This window comes from Pseudophryne corroboree, chromosome 4 (genome assembly GCF_028390025.1).
Source record: "Pseudophryne corroboree isolate aPseCor3 chromosome 4, aPseCor3.hap2, whole genome shotgun sequence".
Lineage (NCBI taxonomy): Eukaryota > Metazoa > Chordata > Amphibia > Anura > Myobatrachidae > Pseudophryne > Pseudophryne corroboree.
This window is the reverse complement of record NC_086447.1, coordinates 704,403,691-704,425,065: the sequence shown is the minus strand read 5'-3', so window position 1 is coordinate 704,425,065 and position 21,375 is coordinate 704,403,691. Positions and strand designations below refer to the sequence as shown.

The following is a 21,375-nucleotide window of genomic DNA, read 5'->3' as shown; positions in this document are numbered from 1 at the left end:
TTTATAAGTAAATGCCGCAGCCGGTGACTTCCTGTCCGAGTTGCGTCTTTTGTCACCTCCGCCCCACTTCTGGTAGCCAGAGGCCCGTAATGCGCATGCGCCGGCTTTAGTAGTTCTAGTCATTCATTTCTCCTTTGTTTCCTCTTATGGGGCCATTTTCAAGAAGTCAGGTGGCCGCAGACAGAATTAGATAATGAGATAGAGCGGCGGTGGTCATATTGTAGTGAGCTTCTGTGCTTTTATAGGCATACATATTGGAGACACAGCCCGGCACTCCTCTGAGTAATGATCCGCTACAGTGCCCTCAGCAAGATAGATGCAAAAGGTTAATGTAAAACTGCGGCACATCAGACACCTTGACAAAGGGGTTGATAGCCCCGAAATGTTGGTGATGCTGTTATGATTTCATGAACGTAAACACAGCCATTGACAAGTCTCACAGTGCCGCAGTTTTTCTTTAACCATATATATATATATATATATATATATATAAAGAGAGAGAGAGAGAGATACAGATGGAGCCATCTTCATCTTTGCCTTTAATAGGAATAACTGAGCCAGGGCCGTCGGACTTAATCCCCTGCTGCAATGAGTTAACCCCCTGCTGTATTGTTCTCTCTGTATTGTATTGAGATTGACAGATGAAAGGTTTATGCTAATAAACCATGGTGCACCTAGGTGCAGCAGAGAAGTCAAGATGAGCGTGGCTCCATCTGTAGATATTCCATATACTGTTATAACATTTGCCAGCTGTCACCACAGAGATCACCAATTGATGGCAGTAGCAATGATAGCTGAGCTCACTGGGTCCAGCAGCAGAATTGAGCTGGTTCCAGTAAATGCCCCAAACCACTTGGTGTAATGACTCCTTAGCACTAACATGTAATTTCCCTCATGTGTCACTGTGTAATATCAGTGGGGAGATGATGGTGTGGGGTATAGGGTAGAGAGCTGATGCACAGCCATCACAAATTGCCACCCCCAATTGCCGCCCGCATGACACATTTGAATTCTCCATGCATGGTATAAAACCCCAGCTCATGGCAATATCACTAGTATTTACTCAGTTGAAGCTGATGCTGACACATGAGAAAAGTCTCAGGAAGAGTGAACTAGTCTGTACCTAGTAAATACTTCCCGCAAGTAACCAGTGACCAGATCAGAGCGCACAATCAGATCTGAACTTTTGTTCACCACTTTTTACTGTGAACTACATCAGCAGCTGCAATGAGCCAGAGGGAGCCCAGCTGATTGGACCGGGTCCAATCCAGAACATCAATGGGACATGGCTGAGATAAGGACGTCTCAGACCATTAATAAGGGTAGCCTCAGGAAGACCAACCTCAGCAAGACCAACCTCTGGAAGACCAACCTCAGCAAGACCAACTTCAGCAAGACCAACCTCAGCAAGGCCAATCTCAGAAAGGGCACCATCAGAAAGGGCATCCTCTGTTGGACGGCTGCACTGCTGGAGAATAAGAAGCCGGAGAGACCTGTACCATCTATTTCTCACAGTTTGAGATTGGAAAGTAGCAGTGCCATCCTGCCTCTATGTTTTCCTTGCACCATGCTTAGCTCAATGGCTTCAGATTAACATTGTTTGCCCTTGTGGGCCAGTCTCTATGAAGGAGATAAACCAACAATCCCAACAGCTACTAATATACAGGACAAGGCAGCATACTGTATAAAACAATGTGACTGGTGACAACGAGGGACGAAACAGGTAAATCTCTTTTAGGTGATTCATACAGTATCTCTGTTCCTGGAGCTGGGAGGTCTCTTGCTTCTGATATCGTTGGACCGGGACTGTGTTTTTTGACAGCATCCTGTGAATACTGTGTGGTTTGCTTTCTCTTTCATTTTTTATTCCTTCTCTACCCCTTTCAATTTCTTTCCTTTTCTCTTCTGCTGTCTGTCTCGTTTTCTGTGTCTGATTTAGTCCCGCCCCAGACTGGTCTGCTGGCTTTCCGGCCAGGTATCTGACCGACATGAGGGTTCCCCCAGACTTGCACACACCCTTCCAATAATCTATAATAATCTTTACACATTTATAGTGTTTTTTTTGTTGGTTTTTTTGCATTTTTTATTTTTAAACAGGAGGGACATGAGGCAAACAGTCACAGTTTTCAACAATAATTTTTACACCTTCACAGTGTCTCTTTCTCTTTTACATTTTTTTTTTTTTGTGATTATAAAAAAGAACAGAAAGGAAAGCTGGGGATTAGGGCTACTGGCGACACCTCATAAAAAAAAAAGACATTTGGCAGCCATCTCATGGGTGTGTTGGAAGAGCTGCTAAGCTGCTTAAAATGTGGATAGTTACATCTAACTCATTGATAAATTAGCTTAAACCCAGGCAACTCAGGGTGCTTCAGCTAGTAATTTATAGTTCTTAATCTTATACAGAATAACAGTAACTACAAAGAGGAAAAAGAAGAAACATAAGGCAGGAAGTAGAAAGGGAAGGAAAGGGGAATGGTAGAAAAGGGAAAAGTGAGGCAACAGCCGCCATGGAGTAAAAAAAAAAAAAGAAAGCAAGAAAAAGGCTGCAGTCCATGAATATAGGGGAGAAGAATGGATTGCATCAAAGAATTTAAGAACTCAGATCACGTTTCTTGCAGGATCACAGTCATGCAAGTCTTATAGTCAGCTGAGGACTTCTATTTCAACTAAGGGAACCAGGGACTAGCAACATCAGACAGTTTTTCTATTGAATTGACCAAGATGTCCTCCATTGAGATAAAATAATTCATCTTATGGAACCATTCCTTGCGTGTAGAAGGTTTAGGAGAGTTCCACTATAACGGGATAACTGAGCGAGCTGCATTACCAAGATGCCAGAGTAATGATTTTTTATTTATATTTATGCACCAGTATTGAAAAGTGGCTGAGTAACCAAAACGCAGGGTCTTTAGGTACTTCAGTAAGGTGGCAATAACGTCAGCCCAGAAATTTGATAAGCAAGGCCAATCCCACCAGACATGACACAGAGAACCTAGAGCAGAGGAACATCTCCAACAGGAACCAGGGGTGGAGAGATACATAGCATGAAGCAAAGAGGGGTGTCTGTACTATCTCATTAAGATCTTGTACTGTCTCTCTTTTACAGTAATACAAATAGAGCTTTGTATTACTTCCACTCCCGGTTGGATAAAGAAAGGCACAAGTATTTTTTTCCAGGCCTTAGCAAGGTCAGCATGGGGGTAGTCTGGTTAACAAATAGTAACTAGTAAAGAGCAAATACTGTGTGGGAGGGAGATTGGGGTGAGATGCAGAGTTTCTCAAAAGAGGTAAGATCCCTCTTGGCAAGGACTGTCCTATTTGCTGAATTTAGAAAATGGCGAACTTGTAGGAACTTCCAAAAATCAGAATGTGGGGTATTACATTCTTCTTGAATCTCTGAAAATTGTTTAATACCTGTATCCTTCACCAGCTGACCAACTCTAAAGAGACCCTACAAAAGAGAGGTGGATTGACACCTAGTGGGAGCCTATGGTTAGCCAAAAAAAGAGGTGAGAGGGATAAAGACCAATGAAATAAAAGGGAGAAGTCTTAGGGCTTTCACAAGTGGACCACAAAACCAGCCCTCATAGGTTTCTGTGGAGACTCCTTAATTACAGAATTTACCAAGCTCTAGAACGTAATTCATTTTGTAGCTGGCCTCAGTACCTAACGTCACCGACGTTAGGTACTGAGAGATTGAAGCCTATATCTTCCCAGTACTGTCACCAGTACTAACCTTATTATAATTTATCGGACCTAAGAAGCACTTAGGTGTGAAACATGTTCATTACAGTAAAACTGATATTCAGTATGCTTGCAGGAATTCTTCATAGGGCAGGAAAAAACTAACAAAAATGCCTGAAAATGATAAAAACCAGCTTACAACTCTTTATGGAAGGGCAATGAGTGAATGTATATTTTGGAAAGCTAGACTTGTGGCCAAAGTAGCTTAAAGGAATTCAATAAATGTAGGAAGGCCAAATTCACACCACAGAAATGTAAGAACATACAATATATTGTAAGAACAATAATGACATACACATCTGTATTAAAAAATGTATGTGAAAGTTATAGATAAATTGTGAGGTCTATTTAGTGTGAATTGTGTTTCTATATCAAAACAATCTCAGAAATGCCAAATACCACAAGACGGTACATGGTACTTAAGCCAAACAATCTCGGTAGAATCTAGCCTCCAAAGTAATTTGCAGAGTATGTGATTTTTACATTTTAAAAAGGAAAGCATTGGTTCATGTTATAATGTTACATTTTGGATTCTCAATCAACATGACAGAGGTGAGCCTTCACACAACATAATTTAGGTTCTGAAATACATGGTTTAGGAGTACGTGAAAGAGAGACAAGAAACACAAACACCTCTCTCCCAATGTGATTTATTGGTCATTCTGCCTTGAGCAAAATCCCAGTTACACTTACTGTAAAATGTGGATATATTATTTTCTGTTGTATTCTAATGAAATAGGCAAATTATTATCCTGCGGTATAATGTAAAAGTGTGGAATTCCTGTCTCTGGGCCTGATTCAGTAAGCTGCACATGCGCACCATTCCGCGCATGTGCAGAACAGATCCTACGTTCTCTTCTCAAAAATGCAAATGCCTCTGCCTGCGTTCACATGGAAGGACAGGGGGCAGGGGCGGCTGACGTTCAGGAAAATGGGGGAGTGTTGCTCCCGTTTTCTGGGAGTGGCCCCCCGAACCACACTGCGGCAACAAGGCTGAGTAAGCTGAAGCTTACTCAGCCTGCCATCGCAGATAAACATCGTGACCGATGCAGAGAGGAAGTGGAGCTAAGGACTGCAAATGCAAAGCTGCTACGAGCAGTTTTGCATTTGTAATCCTTAATGAATTAGGCCCTCTGAGGACAACTGCGTGCTAATATAAACATGGAAGGAATGACTATATACTCCTGACTAACTTGTCAGCCCTCTATTCCCTTTAAATATTGAATAAAAAGCATTAAGAAATGAAATTCCACAGCTGTCCATTAGTTATAGAACTTATAGACTACAACCAGTGTATACATCTGGGATCACAACAGCCGGCAAACTGAATACCACCCTCTTATAGGTATATAGCAGGATCATATCCTTTTAAGAATGTTGACATAACAGACCTATAGTATTCAACAACAGACAATTGTTTTCCTATTCCTTCCTTGAGGTGAAGTCATGGCACAAATACACTGGTTATATATATTCTGTGTGAGGGTAAACTGTTGGAGCAGTCTAGATTTTGGTATACTGTAGTTCACATATGTTCTACCCTTGTCCATATCTGCCTACTCGCCTAGGATATCTGGGAGACTCTTGAATTTTGGGGCGCTCTCCCAAGCCCTAAAGCGAGTAATTCAGCCTCCTTCATCTGCTCATTTCCTCAGTGAAGTGAACAACCTAGGGGCTTGAGTATGCGATTATCGTCGGAAAGCGTCATTGTGGCACCCACGCACTGTCTCAAGTCACAGCACTGAGCTGCCCCTCAGCATTCGTTGCCCCTCTCCTCCAGTATCTCCCAGGATGCATTATTAAAATGTCAGCAACTATGCGCTTGTCTATATTCTCTTTACGGTTCTTCACATAAAAGAAAATTGTCACAGAGGCAGTGGGTAAACGATCACCAATGCAGGGGATTGCGGTCCTTCTGAGTCCCGGAGGTGAGTGAGTAAAGGAGGTATTGGATCGAACCGGAGCATATTCAGTGAAGGCATCACCATACTCCCCGCTCCACTGTGCTCCCATCTCCAAATTTGTATACACAATCAGAACCTGGCAAGTAATGAGTTTCCTGGTTCTTTCATTTACTTACACTAACATTTTGCTGCTGATGGATTGAATGGTCAATAAAATGTAATATTAATTGTGCCTCTTTCTATTATGTATTCAGGTTTGTATTCATTGATGATACATTTATTTCAGACTTCAGCTTACATACACCTAGTACTTGTTTCTGAGAATTCCCCTTTACCAATAATAACTAATAACTTTATGACTAACTAATTTTAATTACAAAGTACCCATTCAAACAAAATGTGGATAAACCAGAAAGAACATTGTGCCAACCCTCATGTCTGTGTGTGTGTTTTGCCAAGGAAAGCAATGTTGTAAGTATTCCTTACAGTTGTATTCATGATTCAGATTCCATGATTATATGGCAATAAGGTCATCTCACAGAAAGTTTGGCAGCAGGGTTGGCTGCTTTAAACCACCTTGGTTTGAACCAAATGGCTTTTCTACTAAAAATCACTCAGTCTTCTTTTATTATGCTGTTAGTACAGGTACGGCGCCGTGACATATTAAAAAAAAAAGCCTATTACACTAAAAACATAGTGTTTTTATTCAAAATGTTTAATGCCAGTAACATGCCCAGTGCTTATGCTTAACTCCTCCTTTGTGTGTGTGTGTGTGTGTGTGTGTGTGTGTGTGTGTGTGTGTGTGTGTGTGTTTCTCTGATAAGTGCTTTTGCATTCTCCATTTTGTATTAGCATTCAGATTTATTTAATTCTAATAAGACTATTATTATTTTCAGTTTCAGCTATGAGTGTACTTTGTATATATTAATATGTTTAGTCTACATATATTCAGATGTAATAGGAATAATTAGCTGTAAAAAATTGGTTTTATTGAAATATGTAAAATTATTATTAATTTTAGAAAGCATTAAAACGTGGCTGATCAAGGTTTCAAAAACATGGTTCTTTTTTTTTTCATTAAAACATTAATGCAAAAAAAATTGGTTTAAACAAAAAAAGCGTTGTTTTTGTTTTGTTTGTTTTTTTAACTGTTTTTCCAACCCTGTCTTGCAGCATTCCTAATTTTTAGGAGTCTAGGAATCCCGGGAGTGTTAGCCATCCTAGAGCCTGGCTTCTTTCTTCTGAAGTGGGAGGGCTTTGATGGAGCACAATCAAATGGCATCAATGTGCAGCAGGGGACAAACTGTAACTGGATTCATGTGAATGGTATTACCACGCCCACTATCCCATTATCTGTGCCCATGGATCGGGGAAGAGATCCAAAAAGCAGGCAAGTATGACTGAAGACAACTATAAAGAAATGTAATGTTGTCTACGGTGTTGAGTGACTGAGAGTCATTATAGATACTCCTAGCGACATACATCACAGGCACCTACAGTATGCTCCACCTAGTTTTATCAATAGTGTGTGACTGACTGACTGACTGAATAAATAGGAGGAGTAATATATTTCCTTTTAGCCTTAGCTTTAAGTGGATAAGCTTCTGATGGGGAGGGCGGAGCTAAAATATCTAATTATAAATTGGCTCATGGCTGTCTTACACGATCCAAATTGCACGTGTTCATACAATGTGGTAAAAAATAAAACACAATGTGCAGAAAAGTATCAAATATTCAAGTGTCAACCATGAAGAAAGATGATGAACAGTGTAATGTAGACCAGACTATAGTACACACTGGCAATGGATAGGGGAGATGGATAGCGCCAAAATGAACATGCAATTTTCATTAAATGTCCACATTTTATCTGTAGAGAACAGTAATTGTCTCAAATGGCACGTGCTCTGAGTTTACAAGTTCAAAAGGCAACTGGGTTCTTCTCCCAAACTACACTTACGCACATTTTTCTTTCTGGATAATTAATGTCATATTAATGCCATAACCATGACAATCTACAAATCATGTACTTTTACTAAATCCCTCATAAATGATTTACAAATGCTAAAGGAACGTTATATATATATAATGAAATAATCAGATAATCCTTTTACTGTAAACTACATTTTTTATATAAGACAGAAGACTCACAAAAATGCAACCAGCTAACTTATTTTCATGAACAGCTGCCTGGGTTATGTACTATGCAGGTTTGATAGCAATAAATATTGACTGAGCAACTTTTATCTTGGAAATATGACAATAGCTTGTAATCAACTTTCCATTCACAGATCCCGGATAGCGATATTACTATTTTATTGTCAGCAGATGCTGGAGAGATGTATAATAATAATAACAATATTAATATGATGATGACTCCTGATTATTCCCTATATGTGAGTCTATATGGTCTAGATTCATAAGGAAATATACGTGTCTGAAATGCATATCCAATGTTTATGTTTGTAGGGAACACTGACACTTTCTCTAGCTTTCTACTGCAAAATTCACATTTCCTCTCTTTTCTCTGAATATGTTCCACTTATTCAGGCAGTGGAATGAAGGCCTGCTGATGCCAGGCTACGTTTAGAGTCATACGGATTTCAACTGTATCTCCACTTGCGGCTGAGTGAGTGTAACTGGGCTGCAAATGGTAATCGCACATTGGATAAGTTTTCCTCAGGCGTGACGTAGGCTTCACTGGCGTATTCATAATATGTGCAGGGTATGCAGTGCACACAGCCCCTGGATCCAGATGGGTCCACACCGCAAATCCTGCATCTATGTTTAATACTTACTTTTCCAATGTCCTGCGTCGGCGCTGCAGCAGCACCACAAATCACTGTGAAAATAGAGCAGCGGCCATTTCCTCACAAACACTATAGTCCCGATGACCAGCACAACGCCATAGTCTACTGCACCGCAGAGAGGAGGGAATCCGCACAGTGGGGGTTATTCAGATGCGACTACAATAGCCCTGTTTCCGGCACTAATGCGCACACGCAGGTACCTCTCATGCGCGTGCACGGCACAGAAAATGCGATCACATTGGCTGCAAACGCATCTACCTGATTGACAGGTATAGGTATTCATGTGGCGGGCGGGGGTAACTAAGGACCGTCGTGGGGACAGCGCGGGGAAAATGGCAGCGGCACTGCAGAGGCAGGGGGTCGTCGTGTCGACATGGGATGCATTCAATATCCCGGCGCTCAGCATACCGGCGCCGGGATCCCGATCACCGGGATACCGACACCAATTCTCCGTCTTGGGGTGTCCACAACACCACTGGAGGGAGAATAAATGGCACGGTGCACGTAGCGCACCACCGTACCTGCAGTTTGCGAGCACAGTGAGCCCACAAGGGGCTCTTTTGCGCTCGCCCAGCTGCTGCCATTTACCCGCCTGGCATACCACGATCAGGATTCTGACTGCCGGGATGACGGGCGCCAGTATATCGATACCAACCCCCCTGTCCACAGTTGCTGCGACCGCAATTAAATTGCGGTCGCAGCCGCTGGACGGCACGGTCAGCATGCTGGCCGGCCTTGCCCTGCCATAGGTGGACCCCAGTTTCCGAAAAATAGGATTACAGATTCTGCTTTTTAGCAGAATCTACCATACAACCTGAATAACCCCCAGAGTCTGCATACCGGCTCCCATCTCTCTTAAACCGTACCTGGTGGGCATGAAGCCCTAACTGCTGCTCCGGCTGAATTCAGACAGATATTTTGCTTCTTAGATAGGGTTGGTGCATGCAGCTAGCGTTGATGGCTGATCTTATAAACAGATGGATGGGAGTGTAAGTTTCCAAGTACAATTTTTTGTTGTCTATTGTACCTATTTTCTGCCATTAGTCCCCAGTTTTAAAAGTTTGTCCATGAAAGTTTTTGTGTCTGTAAATTTTACAACATTGATCAAGCTCTACAATAAACATTTTTTTATTCTAAGCAATTTTCTTTTATTGAAGCATCAACATGTGACAATAAAGGGGGTCATTCCGAGTTGATCACACGTAGCAACTTTTTGCTGCTCGAGCGATCAACTTGACGCCGCCTATAGGGGAGTGTATTTTAGCATAGTAGGGCTGCGATTGCTTGTGCAGCCCTGCTATGCTAAATAAGTTTCCTGCAAAACAAGACCAGGGTCAGACCTACTTACCATGTGCGATGGATCCAGCGACGAAGGTCCTGGGATTGACGTCAGACATCTGCCCTCCAAACACCTGGACACGCCTGCGTTCGCCTCACCATGCTTTGAAAACGGTCAGTTGATGCCCCGGAACGCCTCCCGCCTGTCAGTCTTCATGCGATCGCCGCTGCGATCACTTTCTGCGCTGGCTACGTCACTGCTCGGTGACCACCGTCACCGGGAAACGACGCACGTGCGCATTGCGGGCACTGTCCCGACCCGTTCGCACCGCAGCAAAGAACAGAAGATATAAAGATACTTTTCTGCAAATTTGGCTGCCGTAATAGTATTAACAGAATACAATAACATATCAAGGAGGTCATCCATAGATAAAGAAGGAAAATGTTCCAACTATTTGGGCCAGACCTGTCTGAAAAGAGGATTGTTCCACAGAGGTTCTGAGAAATCTATAATATGAAGAGATTGCTCTCCTGGATATGGGATGTACCAATAATGAAGTGTCCAGAGTGATTTATCCCCCGGTGGGATAAATCAAGAGATTATGCTCACGTAATATTGAGCCTGAAGAATAGAAAAGTCAGAGACACCAATGATAGGAAATGTAGCTATGGCTTCAGAGTGGGACATAAGTTTATGAGATCGGGACTCAATAAGTTGATCAACTATGCGAACAGAGCCCTCCAGTCTCCCAATTCAGGAAAACGTGAAGCCTCACCACTCTGAAATTTTGGATTTTGCAGAAAAGGAAGAAGGATATCGTGTAATGGATAGAGTATCCTTCCGAGATAACAAAACTGGATGCACTTAGAGGGGATATAAAAGTTTTGGAAAGTAAACCATACGTAAAAGCACTACCCAAGTAGGATAGCTGAAGATGGCCCAAGTCCCCCAACTCAGCAGTAAGTTTAGTCAAGATTTTCCCTATATAGGGGCGGATGTAATGATGCCCGAGTTCGGCCACTGCGCAGGTTGCTGGCCAACCTAGGACTTTTTTTAAAGGGACAATCACTAACAAGGCATGGTTTTGCTGTGTAAGTGATTGCCCATTTAAAAAAATGTCTGCTATCGTCCGGCATCCCACACAGGCGCCAAACGTCGGTGTCATTACTTCCAGCCCACTATAAATCTGTACAAATTATGAACATTTTTTTGGAAGGGTGTTTCCCAGGTCTGGGAGATGATCCTTAGCCCATTTGAGTGCAAATGCCTTTCCATTTCAGGCAGGTAAACCCACGGTTTAGATATAAAGCCAGAAAGTTATCAAAATTTATGAAAAAATACAGAAATTGGTCAAAGTTTTCCTAACTTATCTAAAAGAGGATCTACAATAAACTTATTTTGTACACTGGAAGCCATTCTCTCTATATGCTCTTTTTCTGTAAAATGCTGCACTTAAAAGGTGTAATTAAAATGATAAAAAGTTCCATTATAATGAGAGTTAATAGTCATGATAGTGAGCTGTGTGTGACAGGACCACATGCACCTGCTAAGGAACACAGTCTCTCTGGAAATTATTTGTAAACCATAGGAAAGTTGAGTATTTCTAAGCTAAATAATTATATATATATATATATATATATATATATATATATATATATATATATATATATATATATATAGTGACTGAAGTGTTCAGACATAACTAAAAGCAGTTCCTTATTCTCTCCTTCACTACACTGCCGCTGGTTGTCACTGAGTGGCGTATAGGATTTATATAAACTGCGGCATTAGAGGGTACAGAGAGATTTCTGTTATAAAATAGTTACTTTAATTTAATGTATGGCGGACAGATACACACTGTCATAATCTGCTAATATTTGCTCATTTCTTTAACCAGAGTAGTCCCATGTCTGTCAAGTGGTCCTACAGTAAGTCTTTGATATATGAGGTACTCATACTTTGTGTAAGACGTACTGCTTAGTAAAGTAATGTGAAGTAATAAAGTGAATGTCATCATCTGAAAATGTATAATTTGGGAGCTGTGATGCACTGTTCCATCCTGTGTAATTTCTTCTGTACTGTTTGTTCAAGAAATGTAAAAAAACAGCATGGCTTCTTTATATATTGTAGCCAAATCATGCTAGGTACTAGCAGAGCCGGCCTTAGGCATAGGCAACCTAGGCAATTGCCTAGGGCATTTGGTATGCTTAGGGGCACCAGCAGCTTCTGCTGATTAAAATGATATGCGGCATGCCTATATTCTGTGTGTGACTGCGGCTGTATCTGCATACAAAATGCTACGTTGCAGTGTAGTCCTGGAAATCACTGTAATGTAGCATTTCATATGCAGATACAGACGCAGTCACACAGAATATAGGCATGCTGCATATCATTTTAATCAGCAGAAGCTGCTTGTGCATCCTAGCCACATAGTAATGCAAATAAGATGCATTTTTATAAACAAAAGGCGCCTGACATTAGCAGAGCTGCCACTGACTCATGCCAGGCATCTCCTGCAGAACTAGCGGCGGTGCTAGGGGGCACCATCCAAAATCTTGCCTAGGGCATCATATTGGTTAGGGCCGGCTCTGGGTACTAGCCAAGGTGGACCTTTAAAGAATATGCAATAAGAACACAGATGTGTGAATTCAGACCATCCTATGTCCCCATTTAATGGACAGATGATTACTATAGTGAAATGTCCATTGGTACATAAAAAGCTAAACCTATAGTCCGACTTGGGCATAAATGACTATGGCTCTATTGTACTCATTCGCTTAAATGCTTAATTCTTCTTTCCACATGAACAATCCAGGTCTAATCATTGAGAATTCTGAAATAAAGACATACTGGCAACAGATTCAAAGGAAGAATTGCACAACATCTAATTAGACTGTGAGCCATAAAATTACAAGAGTTACCTTAATAAGGCTGAATAGGTGCCCATTGTGCTATTTCCTGGCACACAGAAAAGGAGTACTGTGAGCTGAACCAATTTATCCACTTTTCTGCTTAAAACAACCCAATAAGGTGCTTGCAATGTTGGATCAAGCTTGTTTGCTTATAAGCAGCTAAAGAAGGTTTGAGCTCAGTAAAGACCATTTGCAAAAAAAAAAAAATATGTAAGCATGTAAAGTATATAATCAGGGTCTATTTTGCAGATGCAAAACCTTAAAAATGTAAACAAAAATAGAGTTAAACTTTAATCAACAGAGCAAAATGATATACAGACATTTTTTAAATGTGGTACTATTGTACTATATGTTATTACTTAAACTGGAGCAATATATTTAGAAATGCTATCCAATATTCAAGCCCCAATACTGGGGTGGGGGGTGGGGGGAGGGGCTACAATTTGGGGTTGTGCATATGCCTGGTACAAATACCAGGGCACCTTGTAGATGCTGCAAGTTGGCAAGTCACTGAAGGGGGAGTGTCAGCACATGTTGGGGGTGTGGTAATTTTAGGGCTTGTCAACACATACTCTATCACTGAGACGGGCCCAGATTTATTGAAAATACACATAGGCAAAAATGGCATTCTGCTTCCTATTTTATTTTGTGTATGAGAAATTAGTATTTTACACTTCATAATCACTTAGGATTTGGCTCAAAACTTCTCAGCCACAGCTGTACTTTCAGCTAAATTGGTGTAACTGGTGTCACCAGGAGCGGGATAAGTGCGCTGTGGGCATGGCGACGGAACTGCGAGTTGTTCAGAGGTGAGTGTACACGAGATCCAGCTAATTTTGGACAGATCACTTGCATCATGGGGCTGGTGCAAATGCGTGCTGATAGGGATGACAACTGGTCTCACGAGCGGAAGGATGAGGGGCAGCAGCATAGATGCAGATAACTGTATACACGAGGGCATTCATATTTTTTCTGAGCATGTTCTTCTGCTTTACGTGCAACTCTAAATCCTCCCCTTAAGTCCTTAAGTTATGGTTCAATTAGGGCTGAATCATTTCTACGTAATTATTTTCTGCAAATGGGATGCATTGAGGTGGGAATATATGGCGGTATAGCAGTAAGACTGCATTCTCTACCCTATCAGAAAGCCTCCCTGGATATAACTGAATGTACAGGGCTTGAGTTGGATGCATCTTGCAATGATTAGCAGACTGCATATGCACCAGAGCAATCAAAGACTGCTCATGCGCTGTGCCATGCATATGCACCTAAATGGAGAATACAAGACCAGCAGTTACCATGCGGACAAACTGAACAGCTCCATCTTGTGGTAATGTCATGGGGGTGAGACTGGCTTCTGTGCGAATGGAGATGAGGCACCTGTTTCAGGTAGAACTTTTGCACCCAGAGGTGCATGGGGTTGGTGCAAGTGGCAATACTAATGATGATGGATGCGACCAGAAAAACAATGGGTGGAGCGATGCATACGTATGCTGCAAGGACACTCACATACTGCCTGCATTAGCATAATATAAACCTGGTAGCCGCAGACAATTGCGTACAGTATGTCAGGCCCGCAATGTCTCTATTTCCAACATGGAAAACACATTGATGAAGTGTCTGAGGCGAGAGGTGAGCTAGAGTATGACATGTGTAGTAGTATAACATATATGTAACATGTACTCAGTACTGTGAGACATAAGCATTACGATTTCTTCTGCCTCACCTAACATTGAAAAGTATGTAATGATCAGCATTAGACACTGTAGATAAAGAATTGCAGAACGGAGATATGTAAGATGGCATTTCTTGTGGCTTTACTGTACTGTATATGGAAAATCTGACTTACCTGGCATGTTGCGGTATCTGCAATGCCCAGTCATCGGGTCATATTCCTGGTTATCATCAGTGCACAGGCAGAGGAATGAGCCTTCCACATTTTCACACCGGGCCTCACCACAAACTCCACTCAGCATTTCACATTCATTTACATCTGGAAAATGGAGAATGGTTATTCGGATACATTCCTTGTTACCGACAGCTCTTCAGCTAACCATGCATCCTGTGCCAGCAGAGTCTGTGGAACAGCCAAGCCCCCAGTGCACAAGTAAAACCTATAGCTGCTGAAATGAATACAATAAATAAATAGTTCTCTGACTGCTGATCCTACAGATGTACAGAAAGACTTTCATAAATAAATGAGGCCAGACCGAAGAATACTGTAGCCGGGAAAACTGTATTATTTTATGACAGGGGTGCTTCTAAAGTGGTTGGAGGTTGGGATTCTGATGTGCACAATGACCCTCTTCAGATTTTCCTGCAAATCTAGGTGGACCTTTAGTTTGAGGAAGCTTCTCCCTAGAGTGGAAGGTTGGCACAGATCTTCCTATGTACTGGGCTTTCCAATACAAATGAGTTTCTATAGAACAGGGAGCTATAGTAACTGTGAAAAGAATGAAATAAGTGCATAAAAAACAGATATCGAGGGGAGGTAGTCAATTTACCGCTGGACGGGATCCCAGCAGTCAGTATATAACAATGCCGGAATCCCGACACCATCTGCAATACCAGCGGTCGGAGTACTGACCGCCGACTGGTTTCCCCACTTGGGTGGTGGTTCACACCACCACCTGAGAGTGAATAAAACTGCCGGGATCTCATTCTGATCCCATATGGAGCATATATACTTTCCAATTAAATGATGTAATGACTGTGACTTGCTATACATCAAAATCATACAGAAGGATAAAAATAAACACAAATGTTTAGGATCTTTTAGGAAAAATTAGGAACAAAGTCCATGGTAAAGTAACTTCCAGAAAAAGAAGGAACAATGGTGAGCTTTGCAGCCTAGCCTGCCCTGCCAGTGTCTGCCTATCTGTTCCTCCAGTGTCTCTAGGATGCGTGGCGATGAATCTCGCTGCTGGACCTGCTTTCCAGTATGACCGGAACATGGATGATCAAAATCTGTATTCCAGCCCGGTGTGTTCTGTGCTCCATGCACTTTTTACAGGACTTAAATTGCACACTATATATGCTCCATATCCGCCCTCTGTATCATATGGGCTCATTCATTCTTTTAACTATTATCCTATAACTAGAATTGAGCTATAAATACACTATCATTAGCGCAAGCTCTTTAATTCTTAAAACAATGAGCTATAATCTAACAATGAGATGTAATTCTATTTCAAATACATAGGATTACAAATTACTTACACTTCATCTACATACAGAGCAGGTGGCCATTTTGTTGGCTGAACAAATATTCATGAAAACACAGCCCATCAATTAACTGTGTGCTTATGCAATTACACTGATTCTTAGTGGAACATATTTTTGCATATTAATGAATGTTAATCAGCTTATAATTTTACATTTTTATAAGTGACATTATTAACCTAAGGGGCAATTCAATTACTGGTGATGTTACATCACCTCAACTTCACATGTTCGTGATCTCGACTTCACTCTATTTTCGCCTCAACTTGACTTCACTTTGACATCACCCGAAGGTTACGCAGGAAATATGTGAAGTCGGGTTGAAGTTGAATAGCTACAGTGTGTTTGATGCTTACTTTTGCGTACATAAAAAAATTAATATTGAATTAATATAACTAATAGTGGAATCACACTCATGATATATCTGTATTTGAACGAGATAGAAGCCAACTCAATGTTATGATTGTGTTGTAATTTTTTACTTAGGATTCTCCTAATACATCATTTAATATACTGTATGTATATATATATATATATACACACACACACACACACACACACACACACACACACACACACTGTATATAAAACACTTTGTTTCTTTACTTCATATAATTAAATTAGATCTAAATTGTTACAAATATAGAGATAAAAATAAATGGAAATGATACAATATATATGTTGTTGATGCTCAACATTCCAGCAGACATTTGTCAAGTTAAATGAGATAGGTTTTCTTTGCCAATGTCCTGGTGTGATAATAATTATACTTATTTACAAGAATATGTTATTTGTTCAGAAGCCCAGTACAAAGATCTTCTTTCACAAGAAACGTACCTTACAAAACACATTAGGCTAAGTTATGTCTCTCTGAAGGCTACGTATAGTTATTTCAGAAATTGAACAGAAACAGCAGATGTTGAAATAAGACAGACAATTCTTATAAAATGATGGATGGAAAAGTGATCCCTACTTTATGTGCAATTACTAGCGCTTATGAATGCACATGTGTAGCTTTATTCATTACATTCCTGAATTTAGTCAATTTTAATATAAAATTGAATAGCAATGTCAATCCTTAAACAAAATTATTTTCAATCAGTTTTGTTATTATATAATTTTGATATTACTGTATAATAAGTTGCTTTGACAATAGCTAGTCTGCACATGAAAATATTTAGCATGTCATCAGGGGCACTGGAATGTTTTGAGGTTTGGGGGACGTAGTAAAAATTACATTTTGGCGCTCCCCCCAACCCCCCTTCTCCCAGTGCGGGTGAGCAGCGTTTACCTCCGGGCGACTCTTGCTGTAAAATCAGTGTGCTGCCGCTGCCTGCTATGCCCCATGTCCTCCTTGCCGGCCCGGCTCTTCACAGATGTATTGCTGGGAGGAGGCGGGGATGTCCCAGCAGGCTCAGCATGGCCACGCCTCCCTCCCAGTAATGCATCAGTGAAGAGCCGGCTAGGAGGACATGGATCATAGCAGGCAGTGGCAGCACATTGATTTTACAGGAAGAGTAGACCACGGGGATACGGGGGTAAGCGCTCCCCCTAACCCACGCCTGTGCCTCTCATCTCGTTTGAGGGGGGCATACTGCCCCCTTGCCCCCCCTGGTTCCGACACCAATGTATGTCATTATGATCGCTTTGCGAACAGCAACAGTCATAATAAAAGGGCAAAAATTATAAAAATAGGATTTTGGTACTTACCAGGTATATCCTTTTCTTTGAATCCATAGGGGGCACTGGAGTACTCTTGGGATATGGACGGCTTCCACAGGAAGAAGGCACTGAATAAATTAATTTTGAGACTACACCTCCCCTCCATATCCCTGAGTACCTCAGTGTTTTTTACTGAGCCGAACAGGAGCGATAGAGAGGTTGACAATGGAGAATTACATATAACATAACGGACAACAATAAAGTTGACACAACATTACTGACAACTAAATAGTTGACACCATAACCGATTAGAACTTGTTAATCTGAACCAGTCGGTGAAAATGTGTTACCATAAGATCTACTGAACCTAACCCAAACCAGGTAAACTGCTCTGGGTGGGCGTCCAGTGCCCCCTATGGATTCAAAGAAAAGGATTTACCTGGTAAGTACCAAAATCCTATTTTCTTTTTCATCCACTAGGGGTCACTGGAGTACTCTTGGGACGTACCAAAGTTTCCCCCGTGGGCGGGAGAACTGTTTGGCACCTGTAACACTAGGCGGCCAAAGCTAGATGCTGATGCCGCAAACGTATCAAACTTGTAGAAGGGCACAAACGTGTGCACCGAAGACCATGTAGCCGCCCGGCAAAGCTGTGTCGTAGAAGCTCCACGACTCGCTGCCCATGATGTTCCCACAGCACGTGTGGAATGAGCTGTTACTGATGTAGGCGGCTGTAACCTAGCATGAAGGTAAGCCTGACGTATGGTCAGTTTAATCCAACTGAATAAGGTCTGCCTAGAAGCTGGCCAACCCATCTTGGCAGCATCATAGAGAGCAAACAACGTATCCGTCTTACGAACTGTCGACGTTCGGGATACATAAATGCGTAATGCGCGTACCACATCCAACCTACCAGAGTCTCCTGTTAACACAGGAACTACTATTGGTTGATTGATGTGAAAAGATGACACTATCTTTGGTAAAAAAGCGGAATTCATCCGAAGTCCCGCTCTGCGTTCATGAAACACTAAATACGGTGGCTTGCACGACAAAGCACCCAAATCTGAAACACGCCTTGCTGACGCTAAGGCTAAAAGAAAAAATTTTTCCCAAGTGAGAAATTTAATATCCACTTGTTGTAAGGGTTCAAAATAAAAAGACTGTAAGAAATCTAAAAACCAGATTCAAGTCCCATGGCGCAGTAGGCACGCCAAATTCTGTAATAATGAGCTACCGTAACCGGCTTCCTAGCTCGTAACGTGGTTGGTATAACCGATTCTGGAATGCCCTCTCTTCTTAAGAGGGCTGTCTCAACAGCCACCCTGTCAAAAGCGGCCGCGCTAAATCGGGGTAAAGGAACGGACCCTGCTGTAACGGGTCCGAACGTAGTGGGAGCGGCCAAAGACCGACTGCGAGTAGACCGCGGAGATCCGAGAACCAAGCTCTCCGAGGCCAAAGAAGCGCCACTAGTATAACTGTGACGGACTCTCCTTTGATCTGTTTTAGCCACAGAGGGAGCAGCGGAAACGGTGGAAACAGATACACGAGACTGTATGGCCACGTGATTGTGAGAGCATCCACCGCCACTGCCTTTGGATCTTCTCGTTCTGGACACGACCTGGGGCGTTTGATGATTGTGGTGAGATGCCAATAGGTCCACCTGCGGGTAACTCCACTTCTGGACCAGCATGTGAAACACTTCTGGGTTTAATGCCCATTCTCCTGGATGAAAATTCCGACGGCTGAGATAATCCGCCTCCCAGTTGTCCACTCCCGGAATGACTACTGCCGACAATATCATTTGGTAATACTCGGCCCAATAGAGGATTCAAGCTACTTCCCGCATTGCCATACGGCTTTTCGTTCCTCCTTGTTTGTTGATATATGCGACCGCCGTCGCATTGTCTGACTGCACCTGAACAGCCTGAGCCTGCAGCCTGTGCACTGCTTGTCGTAGCGCATTGTAAATTGCCCGGAGTTCCAGGACATTTATAGACAGCAATCTTTCGTGATCCGCCCAGAGACCATGGAGCTGATAATTTTGAACTACAGCTCCCCAACCTCTGAGACTCGCGTCCGCCGTGAGAATTATCCAATTCCAGGCGCCGAACCGTTTCCCTGCGGTTAGATTCTGTACTTTGAGCCACCAGAGTAGAGACACTCTGGCCCTTGGAGACAACCTCACCCTGCGGTAAATCTGCAGATGCGAGCCCGACCACTGTGCGAGCACATCCAATTGAAAAGGACGTGAGTGAAGTCTTCCGAACTGAAGCGCTTCGAAAGCCGCCACCATTGTGTCTAATAGGCGAATGACCAAATGAACCGAGACTGTGCGAGGCTTGAGCACTAATTGTACCAGATGACGAATGACCTGTACTTTCTGTTCGGGTAGGTAAATTCTTTGATTTACCGTATCGAGAATCATACCTAGGAATTGAAGTCGTTGAGACGGAATCATTCAGGAATTCGCGTAGACAATTGTAGGAAATCAGATTTCCCCCCCCACTTGGTCTGCGATCTATCTCGTTTGGAATCCGACTCCGCCTGTTAGGAACGTAGCCAAAGTGGACGTTATGCGCCACTAGCAAAGCTGAAAACGCAAGAACCAACTGCCAACGTCCAAAGAAGCTGTAGGCAGCAAGAAGTGTAAGGTGGTCTTTATTTAGGGCAAACCTGAACTGGAGTGTCCTGCCACTACAGCCTTGTTACCTCAAACCCTTACCAAAGCAGGGCGAAGCAACAGCCCTACTGCTGTGTAGGGTACACTCCGATAGGTAGTTAAACGCACAATAATTGCAATTGTCTCTCATTGAAAATTGTTCAGCCTTCGCTGAGAACCTGACGTACTGGCCTGGTGCTATGAGGGCTGGCGGCAAATCGACCGCAACAATCTAACTGAAACAGTAAAAAAAAAAAAAAAAATTTTCAGGCAGTACATGCCCCCACATTCCCCCCAAAGAGGACCGTTAAGGGTCTGTCTGTGCAGTTTTTACGCAGAGTACTAACCACTATACGATCACGGCAACTTAAACGAGCCAGGTAGGAGACGAACCTATAATCTTGTTATCCATAGTCAGATGCGTTATACATTGCGCCACTGGCCCAGATTCGTATTTGTCCAACACACTGTGTGACCGACTTTGCAGCGAAGCTGCTTGTTTGACTATGCATTAGATTTAGTGATCATGTACCCCAACCAGTAAGTACACCACGGAAGTAACGTGTGTATAAACCTGCATTACCGTGCATGTGGTTACCAGCAATAGTGAATCTTCCTGTAGAGTCATGCTGTAAAAAAACAATTAATAAATTAAACTCCTAACAACACCCCGCTCCTCCAGAGGCTAAGTGTTGTAGGGCAGCAACCTCCGGGGAAAGAACCAGGAAGTAACGTTAAAAAAAATGGTGTCCTACCATGTTTTTTTTTTTTTTTTTAAACACCTGTTAAACCAGGATCTGAACCAGTGTCCATGCAATCACAATGTTCACTGTGGCCGGGAAGCCTAACCACTTGGCTACAGAGCCACCTGTAAAAACAATAAGCAAAGCTGCTGCAGGTGAGGCCTGAACTCACCATGTTTGCAGTGCTCAACAGATACTGTTTAATAAGCTGTGTGCTGACCAATTAGTCTTGCTTACTGCAAAATAGATTTTTAACGTCAGCATATTATATATATATATATATATATATATATATATATATATAAATATATCTACACATACATACAACAATGTATATTCACACATACTCAGACCTTAATAAATATATATATATTCCATATATGCATACATACACATATATATTTCTCTATCGTCCTAGTGGATGCTGGGGTTCCTGAAAG

At 42.1% G+C, this 21,375-nt stretch overlaps 1 protein-coding gene and 1 long non-coding RNA gene across 6 annotated transcripts in view; one reads left to right on the top strand and one right to left on the bottom strand.

The window, feature by feature from the left end:
- Nucleotides 1-21,375, bottom strand: part of LTBP1 (latent transforming growth factor beta binding protein 1) — a 660,590-nt gene that overhangs the window by 93,925 nt on the left and 545,290 nt on the right. For all 5 annotated transcript variants that reach the window (XM_063917963.1, XM_063917960.1, XM_063917961.1 and 2 more), the window contains one exon: nucleotides 14,499-14,642. In XM_063917963.1, the coding sequence (XP_063774033.1) occupies nucleotides 14,499-14,642 (144 nt within the window). The remainder of the gene's footprint in view (nucleotides 1-14,498; nucleotides 14,643-21,375) is intronic.
- LOC134910199 (uncharacterized) overlaps nucleotides 1-21,375 on the top strand; it is a 143,647-nt gene that overhangs the window by 111,072 nt on the left and 11,200 nt on the right. Inside the window, exon 2 of the long non-coding RNA XR_010176141.1 lies at nucleotides 6,825-7,041. This is a non-coding gene — a long non-coding RNA (uncharacterized LOC134910199). The remainder of the gene's footprint in view (nucleotides 1-6,824; nucleotides 7,042-21,375) is intronic.